This window comes from Lepidochelys olivacea, assembly GCF_965140295.1.
Source record: "Lepidochelys olivacea isolate rLepOli2 genome assembly, chromosome: 3".
NCBI classification, from domain to species: domain Eukaryota; kingdom Metazoa; phylum Chordata; order Testudines; family Cheloniidae; genus Lepidochelys; species Lepidochelys olivacea.
Window position 1 is genome coordinate 47,261,360 of NC_140413.1, and position 14,239 is coordinate 47,275,598.

Here is a 14,239-nt window from a genome sequence, read left to right on the forward strand (position 1 = left end):
TGGGGTGGGAGGAGGTATTTTTTCATGCTTTGCGTGTATATAAAAAGATCTTCTACACTTTCTACAGTATGCATCCGATGAAGTGAGCTGTAGCTCACGAAAGCTTATGCTCAAATAAATTGGTTAGTCTCTAAGGTGCCACAAATACTCCTTTTCTTTTTGCGAATAGTGAGTAAATGTTAACAATCTCTCCCATCTAGCAATAAAGTAAGGAAAGATGCTCACAACCACCCCCAGACTTGTTCATGAGCCCACATTTGTGGGGGGGAGGGAAGTGTTGCTGGTTTTGGAACCCTTGGATTAAGCACTCATATTACAACTCCTTCCTGAATCTTATTTTCAATGATGTCTGGTTAGCTCTTAAACTGACATATAAATGTGCCAGCTCAAGGCCAATTTCCAGCCACCTGTAAAGACTGAATTGTATCTGACGCCAAAGCTAGGTAGCCCTGAAAAATATTAAAGCCGCAGTCTGTGAAATGGATCCAGGCTGGTAAAAGATAGTGAAGAACAACTATGCGAACTACTAATGGAAATAATCTATGCCTGCTTCAGAGAAGCGCAGCTACAAAACTCCTGGAAAAAAAGCAATAGTTCACCCAGTCCTCAGGAAGCCAGCCCTTGCCAGAAAGACCTCTCCAATGACTGTTCTGTCTCCAACCCCCATTCCTGGGCAAAATAATTTGGAGAGTAGTAGCCACCAAACTCCAACCACATGTAACATCAGCTCACAACCTGGATGTCTTATAATCAAGTTGGTTCAGACCATGGCCCAACCCCAGAGACTGCAATAATGGTACAAGTAAGAGTGCTGTCATTTGACAGAGTCGGGCTGTAGACAACTGTGATCCCACCTTCTTTCTTTTCAAGTAAATCTTTCATTTTTTTAAATCTCATCCTTCTCCAAACTTTCATGTTTCCGAGAAGAGCTGAGTGCATGTCAATGGGGAAAAAATCATAGTCCAGGTTTTGGGTTTGTGTGTTAAGAGCTTGCTTCTAACGAAATTCAGATCAAGAGCACATACATAATGAAAGACTGAAGAAGGCTACATAGACAGACACAATAAAATAACTGATGTTTCAGGCAAGAAGCGGCAAAGAGTCCTGTGGCACCTTATAGACTAACAGACGTATTGGAGCTTTTGTGGGTGAATACCCACTTTGTCGGATGCATGTCGGATGCAGGCAAGAAGATTACAGTAGTTTCATGGATGATTTGAACAGGTTACAGAAATAATGAGGCTGTTATTTTAAATTGTCCATTGCTGATTTATCGATGATGGTGCAGTTCACTGGCATCATGTTGCACTCAGGTATTTAGTACCAAATTCACAAGAGCTTAAAGGGAGGCTGTGGATGGCTCTCTCTATGTAAACTAGTCAGTCATGGGTGTCATTATCACAGAAACTGTATTTCTGGGGATGATAATCGAGGGATCATAAAATAAAATGCCAACTGGTGCATGAGGCTTTTGCACAAAAATCTAATCACCTCCACAGTGTTACACTAAAGAGTATATCCTGTCTTCTTTTCATTGCTTGATATAATTAATCAGGTTTTAAAAACAGCTGATGAAAAAGGCAACTACAATGAGTTTAATGTCTAACAAATATGAGAGGTGCGCTAGATTTGGGGCATATGGCAGGCTGCCATTTGTCACAAATTCTTGGAACAAGACAAAGTCATTCATATACTTAACAGATGTTAACCACTGTAAAAATACAAAAGTGCTATTGCTAAAAAGTACTTACAGTAAATTTAGATTGGGTTCCACGTTCATAACATAATTGACTTGGCAAATGGAAAGTGGAGATTCAGAGAAATAACACACATAATAGCCAGGCCACACACAATGTGGGATCTCATAAACTACTTCAAATATTTGTACTGTACTAAAAGTCAGCTTGATTAAGAAGTAACAATGTATTCACTTTTTGTGGAACGCTGTAATTAATTTTGTCTAAAGCAAGCTAAAAGGCCATTTAAATAGACAGTAAAGTGCTGATTTCCTTACTTTTAAAAGTATCAAGTACATGAATTTGTATTGATAGACATTATATTTATTATTTGCAACGATGTATTGTTTCCCAAAAGTAACATTTGGCAAGATGTATTATTCTAACGCACAGTTACTCTTTCAATAAAGAACAGCTATAGCATGCTTTCTTTTCTTGACTGAAAAGGTTTTGCAATTGATTTTCTTTATATAAATGCTCTTGGACAAGACATATTGCATGTGACTTAATTTGCAGAAAGAACATTTTAATTTACAGTTCAAACTTTGAAGGAAGCTTGTGCAACTTTAGAATTTGTTTTCTTGTCCAAAGCCGTGCAGATGAAGTTACCAGCTTCCATCACCTTGTAAAGATTCACTCCCTAAGATATGGGGGGAGAAAAGTAGTTAATTTAATGCATAGTATTAAAATATGTATATTGATAACGCTTATGTCACTAGTAAACTGCTCTCCGGGGCTGTAATTTCAAGAAGAAACCCGCTTCATTGCAATCTAATCTTTTATTTTGAAGAAAAAAGGTTAACTCTTTAGTTGGAGTAAATAAACTGAGGTCAGTAAAGCTATGCTGACTTACACTAGGTGAGGGCCTGCCTTGTAATGCTTACTACAATAGTCACACTTACATTTTTCCCCCATTTTGAAAGATTCTATCAATCAGTTTGCATCATCTAAAACAAATGGGGAATAGTGAGGGATTCTAGTAATACATCTCAAAATGAAATTGCTGAATAATTCATATAAACATGTCTTTGTTTACCTCTCATAGTACTCTTTGAAGCTTTAAATTTGTAAGAAAAGTATCCCATTGACAGATTTGGAAAATGGCATGGAGTTACAGAAAATGGGATTCCATAACATAACATATACATTCCAATACCTCTACAATAACGATCAGTTCTTCCCTGGAGATTCTCTCTTCTACAGAAAATTACAATTTATTACTATTACAATTGTATGGAGAATCACAACTGACTAATCTCTCCTTGTTAAGACGCATTCTTTCTTGTACAAACAATTCATTTTACATCGGCTAAAAAAAAACCCAAACAAAAAGAGAGAGCCCCTAAAGCATTGGTAATTTTTGGTTACTATCAAGTTAGGGGAGAATAAAATCACTGACCAAGAAGTAAAATGTTTCCTGCCTCATTACCAGTCCCTTAAATCATCCACATCCTGTTTTAGCCTATTTACTTGCATGCTTTGCATTAACTTGCTTTAACTTTGCATTAACATGCTTTGCATAGTCAATTCCATGAGTGAAAATTTTCAACAAAAATGGAAATTGTCTCTTGGAAATTTCCATTTAATCAAAAAGCCATATTTAACTGGAATAAAGTTACAATCAGCCTTGCACCATCTGTCTTTGTTATATCTAACAGAAATAAGAAATGCCATCATAGCTAGACTGGGTGGGCAGGTTGCTGTGGAAACGAAGAACATCTCAAATTCACAAGACTGCAATTAATATTTAATAGTACAATAGGTGTTGACAAGATACACATGCTTAGATGTGTGAAACAAAACAGCATGCACATTTTGCATGGAGTGTCTAGTCTAGAGCCTGTGCTGTTCGAATGCTCATTTTTCTGTTTTACTTTTACATTGTAAGACCAACATACTTCATAAGAGATGGTTTACACACAGAGGGCAAAACTCTGACCTTACTCTCATGAGTCACAGAAAGGTGTGTGAAGGTCAGAGAGGAGAGAAAGGGCAGTGATGGGTGCATGTAGGATCTCTGAGCTAGGACAATATAGCTCAGGGCAGATATATGTATGCTTGCTGCCCACACAACATGTGTGCAGGAGGATTGTGAGACTGGCCATATGCCTAAACTAGATGACTGTATACCTTGAGGGCCATGAAGTACCAGCCAATCTGCTTCTTTTCCATGATCTTTCTGTGTGACTTTGGGCAGTGACATAGAACCTGATCCTTCAAGAAGTGAAACATCTCTGCCCAGAAGCCAAACTCCTACAACTCCCATTGACTCCAGTAAATCAGTTCTTATTCAGCACTTGTTAGGATCAGGACTATAATCTCCTTGAGTTTCAGCTTCATCATCTATAAAATGGCAATAATGGTACTTTACCACTTCTCAGAAGTTTTTTGAGGCTTACTGTTTGTTAAGCATAGGGAAGGCACCATAAGAGTAGGTACTATTATTATAATTATAGCTGAACCATATAAAAACTGTTTCTTTGCATAAAGTGCATGTCTCGCTGGAAACCTTTGTGACCATTAATCATGTGTGACATTAAACTGCCCATTTATCATTGTACTACCGAGCAACATGTTTGTGGACAGACTTTTACAGATTCACTTCACATTATCATGTTGTTTAATCGTTCTGGAGAACACTATAAAATAACCATTAATTACTATTCTGACGCACATGGCCAATGAGAGAGCACTAACGAAGCCTCAAATAGCAGTTCATCCATTGGCTCACATTTTGGGTGACTTTAGTCAACAAAATGAGAGCATAAGGACACAGCTGAAATGAAAACAGACCAGTTCTTGGCAAATAGAAACATTTGGTTATATATAAATTCAATATGTGCTGTCATATAAAAATAGTGAAATATTAGCAGACTATTAGCCCCACACTGCAGAATAGGGTAGTTAAATAAATGCAAACATGTACTCTGTGGGGACTAGAATCTTTACACATTAAGATGAGAGCCTATGCGAGCAATGGTTTTTCAACCTGGGCCTATAACCATCCTCTCTTTCTTTACGGCTAAAGTGGAAGGGCAATGGACTTTTTTCTGTTGCAGCAGGGGACACACTTTGGAAACAGCTTAGAGGGATGTTTGAGAAACTTGGAAATTTTGCTTCACAGGATTCCATGTAAATATTTAGGACCAAATACAAAGACAGTGCCAGTTAAACTCCCTTAAGATGACTCAGACTTACTTACTGATACATTTTCTCAAAAGGTTTGTGACCGATATCATAAAACCTGAGAACAGATCAATTTCATATGGTCATGGGCTTTGCTGAATATTTTTGCTTGAATAATTCCCCTGGACAGGCTATAGTAAAATATTATATGGGCAAAATCTGAAGTCAATGGGTGTTTTGCCCAAGAAGTGTAGAAATGAAGCCAAACGTCCCTTCTCATTCCCAAAGGACTTTGCTGTTTTAGAACATTAATCAAGAAACACCTGTAGTTCACCACCACCCCAAAGACTAATCTCCACCCTCTCTTTTAAATCAGGGTATTCTTAGTGTGAGCATCTCCACAGATTACAAATGGAAGGCAAGTTGTAAGATGCCAAACCATTTAGGGCTTTATAGATAAAAAATCAGCACCTTAAACTTCTGGAAACCAACTGAGAGGTACTGCAGTTCATGAAAGAGAGGTGTAATGTGATTTTTGTGTGCACCATTACTTAATAAACAGAAAGCTGCATTCTTCCATGACTTCATTTTCTGAATGGTCTCAAGACGTGGCCCTGTGCAAGGCGCACTATGTAGTTTAGTCTGGAGGTGATAAAGGCATGCATCGGCGTATGAGGTGGTGCCTCAAAGAAAATTTTGTAACTGCTTTTCCTGTGTGCAGACTGAAATAAAAGAGATAATCTTGAACCAGAGATGGAGGCAGTTAGGACAGTTTGTGTGCCATACTAGATCTGAAAACACAGTGACTGTGTTTTTTATGCTATCATTTGTGTCTGTGTTCCAAAGTCAAATTGTGTGTCCTATTGCTCCAGTTAGTAGAAACTCAGTGTCACACACGACATACTGGCCTTCAGCTGGGGGGGGGGGGGTGAGTTAATCTCACCATCACATAACTCACCTTTGTGAACAATAATGTGATGGTTTTACGTGGCTTGAAGGGATATTGAATGAGTCCGTGTCTGACTGGTCAGTCCTAAAGATTGTGTATCACAGAATCATAGACTTCAAGGTCAGAAGGGACCATTATGATTGTCTAGTCTGACCTCCTGCACAATGCAGGCCATGGACTCTCACCCACCAACTCCTGTAACAAACCCCTAACTTATGTCTGAGCTACTGAAGTCCTCAAATCATGGTTTAAAGACTTCAAGGTGCAGAGAATCCTCCAGCAAGTGACCAGTGCCCCAGACTACAGAGGAAGGCAAATAACCCCCATGACCTCTGCCAATTTGCCCTGAGGGAAAATTCCTTCCCGACCCCAAATAAAGCGATCAGCAAAACTCTGAGCATGTGGGCAAGACTCACCAGCCAGACACCCAGGAAAGAATTCTCTGTAGTAACTTAGATCCCACCCCATCTAACATCCCATCACAGGCCATTGGGCATATCTACCGCTAGTGGTCGAAGATCACTTAATTGCCAAAATTAGGCTATCCCATCATAGCATCTCCTCCATATTATCAAGCTTTATCTTGAAGCCAGATATGTCTTTTGCCCCCACTGCTTCCCTTGGAAGGCTGTTCCAGAACTTCACTCCTCTGATGGTTAGAAACCTTCATCTAATTTCAAGTCTAAACTTCCAGTTTATAGCCATTTGTTCTTGTGTCCACATTGGTACTGAGCTTAAATAATTCTTCTCCCTCCATGGTATTTATCCCTCTGATATATTTATAGAGAGCAATCATATCTCCCCTCAACCTTCTTTTAGTTAGGCTAAACAAGCCAAGCCCATTGAGTCTCCTTTCATAAGGCAGGTTTCAGAGTAACAGCCGTGTTAGTCTGTATTCGCAAAAAGAAAAGGAGTACTTGTGGCACCTTAGAGACTAACCAATTTATTTGAGCATAAGCTTTCGTGAGCTACAGCTCACTTCATCAGATGCATCTGATGAAGTGAGCTGTAGCTCACGAAAGCTTATGCTCAAATAAATTGGTTAGTCTCTAAGGTGCCACAAGTACTCCTTTTCTTTTTTCATAAGGCAGGTTTTCCATTCCTCGGATCATCCTAGTAGCCCTTCTCTGTACCTGTTCCAGTTTGAATTCATCCTTCTTAAACATGGGAGACCAGAACTGCACACAGTATTCCAGGTGAGGTCTCACCAGTGCCTTGTATAACGGTACTAACACCTCCTTATCTCTACTGGAAATACCTTGCCTGATGCATCCCAAGACCGCATTAGCTTTTTTCACGAATATATCACATTGGCGGCCCATAGACACAATTGTATTTTTCACATATGAAGCCAGATGAATTAAACTACTACATAGTCCCATAATCACTATGGGCCTGATCCACAGCTCAGTGACGTCAATGGAAAGACTCCCATTGCTATCAGTCAGCGCTGGCTCAGCCTCCTCAGCGGTTAAGCCTGCCTGTTCAGCAGGCTTCTCTCTCTCTCACCAGTCTATTGTGTATCATATTCAAGGGCTTTTCAGCAACAAATCTCAGTGCATTGTAATCAAACATAATCTTCTTAAATGATACAACAAATAGCTCCCTGACAGCAACACTATTATGTCAGTCAAACACACAGCGACTGGCAGTTTTAAGAAATGTAGATATGCTAACATAAATGTGCAATAGTTTACCGTATTTATCCCTAACCCATTAAGCATGTATAGAACATCCTCCGTAGCTACGTTTCCAGTAGCACCTTTCGCATATGGACAGCCACCTAATCCAGCCACAGCAGAGTCCACAACACCAACTCCCATCTGGAAAACAATAAGATACAAATGCAACATTATCACATAGCGCTATTCAGAAATTACAATTTTAACCAGCACACAGTAGTTACCATTGGTAATACAAGATAAGGATACATTTGTAACCAATGGGCTTTGTTCTTTAATTGGCATACCATATACTGAGCCCAGGCCTGATGTCCTTAATAGTGCAAGGATCTTTGTGGGATACTACTCAGGGGGTTCTGACTAGAGAACAGCCTAGTGCATGATGCTGGCAGATATGAAAGCTATTTTTGAGGGGTGGGTTTCAACTTCACTTTTTATATCTTCAAAGTAACCTGCATCTGTGCTGTGGTGGTTTTGTGAATGTTGGTGGAGCCTAAAAGACGGATTTAGGTGCCTATAGGCAGATTAAGGTTTCCTGGGGCCCTGGGTCAGAGCAAGTGGGGGGGGGGGCTTTGCCACCCCTTCCACCTGTGGTTCCACCCCCATTCTGCCTCTTCCATCTGTGGCCCCACCCACAGCCCATCCCTTTCTGCCCTGTCCTGGTGCCCCGCCCCTGTTCCACACATGGTCCCCACATTCCGCCCCCCTCACCCCGTGGCGCCAAGACCAGAGAAGCTCTGTCTCCCTGCCATGGTCCCAAGCCGCAGCAGGGAATGAGCGCTCCCCCAGCCCTGAGGCCGCAGCAGGTAGCAAGACTCCTCCAGTCCCAGGGCTGCAGTGGGGGTCTGGGTGCTGGGATTTCCCCTGCTGCCCCAGGGCTTCTGCTGGGGACAGGACACTGGGGACTTCCCCCACCCCACCCGCCCAGTGCTTCTGCTGGGGAGTGGTGTCAGGGCGTGGAGGCTTTCTCCACTCTGCCCTGCCCTTCCTGCCCACCCAGTGGCCAGGGCTCTGGGCTTCCGCCACCTGGTGGTGGATTTTTTTTTCTGGGGCCCCCCAGTTGGCTGGGGCCCCTGGGCATGGGCCTCATTGACCCAGAGGCTAATCAGCCACTGCTGTAGAGGCAGTTAGGTGACTAAGTCCTTTGTGAATCTAGCCCTCCCCATGCCAATCATAAGGGTAGTATATGGAAATTTTAAACAGCAGTTAGAAAAGACAAGATCTGAACTCCTACATTTTTCTTCCTTACTCACAGAGTTGTCCCTAGGCTACAGAAGAAATGTCAAATGCTCTTCCACAAGTTCACCATAGGACTTAAAGCAGCTATTGAGTATATGGATGTCACATCTGCCATGCTTCCAGAGCCCCTGTTCATTTAATGTCATTCACTCCTGTGAACCCCCTCCTAGAGTTAGGCCCCCAAGGTCTTTTTCACAAAAAGCCAAGGGAGAGAGACATCCCCTTCCCCCCCTAAACAACAGCAACCCCCTTTAGCCCAGAGTTAGAGCACTGTCCCAGCGCGTGGGAAGTCTGATTCAATTCCCCCTTTCCCCTCTCTGAGTTAAACCTCCATGCCCTAATCACTGGACTATGGGATATGCTTGAATGGACGCTCTCAGTCTCTCCTGCTGAAATTGTTCCAATATTTATAAATAAACAAACAGTCATTAGGACATGGAGTTGAACATGTCAAAATATACCAAGTAACTATCCTTAAATCAAACTCTAATAAGTTCTCAAGCAGCATTCTTCTTATTTTGCCGAGCTGTACATTTCAGTTATGATGGATGGAAATATTTTTTCATCGGTTTGTGTATGGTGAAATTGAAGTTTACCAACATTTACAAATAAAAATGTAATCCTTCAAAATCTATTTATAAACATCTCTAACAAGATGTCTGTAAAATTAACAACAGTAGACTCAGCAGCTGCATCCATCCATCTTCTCTTGCATATGGTTTTTCTTTTTGAAGGCAAGCACACAAGATGAATTTTCTGGCTTCCGCCCAGAATCACTGCAGCTCATGACGTGAGGGATATCTACCCAGTAATTAAATACCCATGCCTCTCCCGTGTCAGCTGACTTGGGCTTGGGCTGCAGAGCTGTAAAACTGTGGTGTAGATGTTGCAGCTTGGGCAGGAGCCCAAGCTCTGGGACCACATGATGGGTCCAAGCCCAAATGTCTACACTGCAATTTTACAGCCCCAGAGCCCAAGCCCTGTGAGCCTGAGTCAGCTGACAGGGGCCAGTCACAGGCATTTAGCTGCTGTGTAGACATACCCTGAGTGGCCCATTCACAAGATCTTGAGACAAAACACAGATATAATTTTCACTCTGATAGCGTTAAAAACCAAAGGCTATTTTTTGGGTTAGCATTGCTGCAAACACTGTCCACGTACAGAGAGTCTAAAGTTATACTCAGTCAGTAACTTCTTAGTAAACTTCAGCCGCTGCAAAACTGTTTTCTTTTGATGCTCTTCTAAGGCATATTGGGTTCCAAAAGAAGGGCTAAAAGTGGATGTCAAGTGTTTAAAACAAGGCCTTTTTCTTCAGCACATGGAAAATATTTACCCTGTTAATAGAAGAGATCATGAGTTAAGGAACTCAGCAATCTGATCATGCAGTTTTTGAAACATATTCACTGCCAATAGCAGACCTTTAAAAGGTGCACATGCTATGTGTCACTTGCTGACATGCATTACATTGTGCTAGGAAATCATGAGAGTTTGAATTGTGTCGATTTTGTGGCAAATATTTGTAACAAGCACTCACAGAGTTGTTTATATCCGAACATGCATGTGTGTAACCAACAGTTTGTCCTGTAGTGAAAAATGTACATGATCCAGTCTCTTTGATGATTGTTTGATGCTTGAACAGGTTTGAAGGGTTCTGAATGATTGACTGTAGTGTCCCAACACCTTACAAATATGAATCTGTTGCTGTAAGGTAGGAATGTATTATCATCTCACATTTAGAGATGGAGTTCAGGATACTGCATTCCCCAAGTGCTGAAAAATCATTAGTCTGGTCTTTACTAAACAAAGAGATTTAAAACCATGAGATTCTGAAAATATTTGCAAGCTTATCACACAAGCTAGTAACATTATTTTTAAATGAAAACTGAGATTCATAATCACCTGGGTCCAGAAATAGGCCTTTAAGAGCAATATTAAATATTACAAAACTATCAATAATATAATGGCATGTGTTGGCAACACTGTTTGAGGCACAGTGTGAGATGCCCAAAAATTGCACATGAACTCTGTGGAAGAGCCAGTAATTGAACTCTCTCATGCTCGTTCAGTGCTCTATCCATTTTCCACTTGGGAAATGCATAGCATATCAGGTACGGCAAGCGTTTGGCGTGTACAAAAATAAAAGGAAATGCAGGGCCACTGTCAGCATTTTCACCACATCAGAATTTAACACATTGATAACAAGGCAAGATGGGTTTTGCCCTTGTTGGACTTCCAACATAATGTGGGGCTCCTCCGGCTTTGGGGGACAAGGGCATATCTTGTGGAAGGCAGAACTGGGAGCAGCTGCTATTATGTGGCATGTTTCCATCTATCAATGGAGTATTTCCAAGCATAAACCTTTCCAGTAATTAATCTTGCTATAACCTGTTATAGCTCCCTTCCATTGTTTCAGAGTAGTCATTGGGGAGAGCCAGTTTGTAGGGTGCACAAACGAGCTACGGTATCAGGATGGCCCAGGTTACAGCACAAAGGGAATCACTCTGCGTGCTGACATTATACATTTAGAAGGATCTTGATTATTCATCTGATCCCTGGGTTTCCCAAGGTTTCTAGAATGCCCCCTCTGTGAACTTCTTCCCTAAGAAGAGACCATGCCATGACTGAGCCGAATGGAATGGTCTAGCTAATTTTGTTTCATGTATTTTGTTTCAATAGAAGAGTAATTAGGCAACAGATACTATTTTAGCATTTCAACAATTTAAAACATATTTTTTAAAAGTGCAAAGCAATAAAATGGGACTTTTTGCATCTCTTTTCCATGGCAAAAGTTGTAATTTTCTGGTTTTTCCTTCCGCTTCTTTTTCTCTCTGCTGTGATACTAATGCTTAGGTTTGACCAAGAAAATAATGCTTTGAAATGTAAAGCCCAATACACCACTGGCCACATGGTGTCACTGTTACATTAAAATCTACAAAGCTTCTGCTTCAATCACTTTTGAGAAATTAATACATTCAGCAACAAATTGTTTTTGCTCCCGAAAGAAACTTAATATTCAACCAAGCCATGAGAAAGAGAACTGCAAAACATTGGTCAATGTGGCACGTTCTTTTTAACCTCTTGCACACATCTTTTCATATAGCCTCTGACCCATTATTATAGACAAATCTGGCAGTGACACTTATAGTTATGGTTGCCTCGCGCTTTAAATCGTAAGACCATATTTTCAGTTGCTTTTTACTTTTCAAACAAACAATAGACCTGAAATTTTTCACACTAGGTCTCTGCCTCAGGCTGAAGTGTTTTGGAAAGGTTCACTAAAAATAGGTTCAGCCATTTCCGAGAATGAGTTGCTGAAAAAATATGAGGTTTTGTTATTATAAAATATTTCTTAAAGGTCCATGATTTGGAGAAGGAACTTGAAACTTGGGGAACCCCTGAGATCAGAGAGATGCCTTTTATTTTCTCCATGAAAAGCCACAGAGATTGGGCCAAGTTATAAGCCTTTGAAAATGACCATTTGATGGTTACAGTCTGGCAGTTCTCTGTAGATGCCATCTGCACTGAGCATACCCAGCCCAGGACGGTAAGGACTTGGCTAGTATTTCCTTGCAATTGCTGTAGAGCAAATGGTTGTGAAACCCACTGGTAAAGTGTGTGTCTCATCCCCCTTAAATGGCTGGTACACCAGGATCCGATGAAGTGAGCTGTAGCTCACGAAAGCTTATGCTCAAATAAATTTGTTAGTCTCTAAGGTGCCACAAGTCCTCCTTTTCTTTTTGCAAATACAGACTAACATGGCTGCTACTCTGAAACCTGCCTACTATTACTATCAGTTACTCCATCGCACCAGTGGTAGAGGTCTGTGCTGTGGATCTGAAGGTTCCAACTCTGCTGATGCCCCATGGGTAGGGATGGAGATCAGTATGATTCTATACGATGGAGTTCTGTTTTTTTTCAGTTTGCTTTTTTTAAAATCTTGAAAAGGACATACAGAAATCCAGACTACAGGAGCATTCAACTGGCAAAGTCAAGCACTCAAAAATGAGGAAATGCCAATATTAAGGTTGCAAGTACAGATGTAACATGTTCCCCTTTGTGGCAGATTATTTTGTCCAGAAGATCCTGCCATATTCACCTGCTAACTTCCTACAGTGATTATGGCTGCTCCCCTGCCAGGCAATGAGAACACTAGGAAGCCAACAGGAGGAGCAGGAGATGCCATGGCTTAGGCAGAGCGGGTAAAGTGTAAAAGATATACACCCCAAGGTGTTCCCCGTCCCTAAAGAGCAACTAAGGGCAGCCATGGGACCCATTCCCCTCCCCCTCTCATGTCAACCAAAGAAAACAAGCCTTTAAGATAAGTTTGAGGGCCGGGATTGGACCAAGGATCATCATTTAAATTCAGGTGAGGATCCGTTTCCTGAGGGTAGCCTTGGTAGAGGATAACTTTGCTGAGTCAGCAGGAGGAGGAGGAACAACTGGTTTGGTGGTGATCAAATTGCTGGTGGAAACAGAATCAGCTGACTGAAGGGTCTTGCAGAGAGACTGAGTAGAGGCGCATGGGTGTCATTCAGATATAACAGAACAAGGTGTTGGTCACACAGGATGGATTAAGGGATGTGTGCAGAGAATGGATTGAGTGAGGAGCAGGGCCACAGGGATGAGTTGAGTGGCGAGTAGGTTGCAGAGGATGGACTGAGTTGTGAGGCTAGGAAGTTTATAGTGAAATGTAGTGGATGTGGCAGGCTCAGGGGCTGGCGGGGGGCAGGTGAGAATTGGAATGAGTGATGGGGTAGAGTATGACCTGTTAAAGAAGCTGGGGTATGGGATGAACGGTAGGCCTGATTATTGGTAAATTACAGTTTGGGGGCAAATATTTGATTAGGAGCATATGAAGAGCCACAGGTAGAGAAGCAACTGTATGGGAACCTTGGGGATCAGCTACAGAGAAGTGATTAATTAGGGGGCGAGATCTCGGGCCAGAGGATGTATTGGGGAATGTTGGTGGGCAGAGGGTGCACTGACTGGGCTTGTGAGCAGAGGAGGGGTGGGGGCAGATAATTTATTCTATGAAAAAATACAGACAATTTTTGTGGAGATCAGGGTGACATCAGAGAATTAATAAGGGGCAGTGAATTGATTGGGCTGTGGAAGAGAAGAGGAGAGAATGGATGGAGAATTGAAAGAGTGGATTATGGACAGAGACATAACTGGAGAGGCTTTGGTGGGGGTAGGTGATCAATATCTCTCTATAAGAATGATTTTCTTTGATATACCAGCTGCTTACAGATTATATTCACACACATAAACAAAATACGTTTTCACACAATGCACAGTCAACCTGTGGAACTCATTGCCAGGAGATGCTGCGAAAGCCAAAAGTATAACTGGGTTCAAAAAGAATTAGACAAATTCATAGAGGATAGTCCATCAATGGCTATTAGCGAAGATGGTCAGGGATGCAACCCCATGCTCTGGGTGTCCCTAGTCTCTGATTGCCAGAAGCTGGGAGTGGATGACAAGGGGTGAATTACTCGATAATTGCC

The 14,239-nt window shown here is 41.6% G+C and overlaps 1 protein-coding gene across 4 annotated transcripts in view; it reads right to left on the reverse strand.

The window, feature by feature from the left end:
* Positions 1-2,038: 2,038 nt before the first annotated feature.
* Positions 2,039-14,239, reverse strand: part of HMGCLL1 (3-hydroxy-3-methylglutaryl-CoA lyase like 1) — a 107,101-nt gene continuing 94,900 nt past the window's right edge. For all 4 annotated transcript variants that reach the window (XM_084622821.1, XM_084622822.1, XM_084622820.1 and 1 more), the window contains 2 exons: positions 7,509-7,634; positions 2,039-2,376 (listed from right to left, as the gene is read on the reverse strand). In XM_084622821.1, coding sequence (XP_084478947.1) covers positions 2,275-2,376; positions 7,509-7,634 — 228 coding nt within the window. In that variant the 3' untranslated portion in view covers positions 2,039-2,274. The remainder of the gene's footprint in view (positions 2,377-7,508; positions 7,635-14,239) is intronic.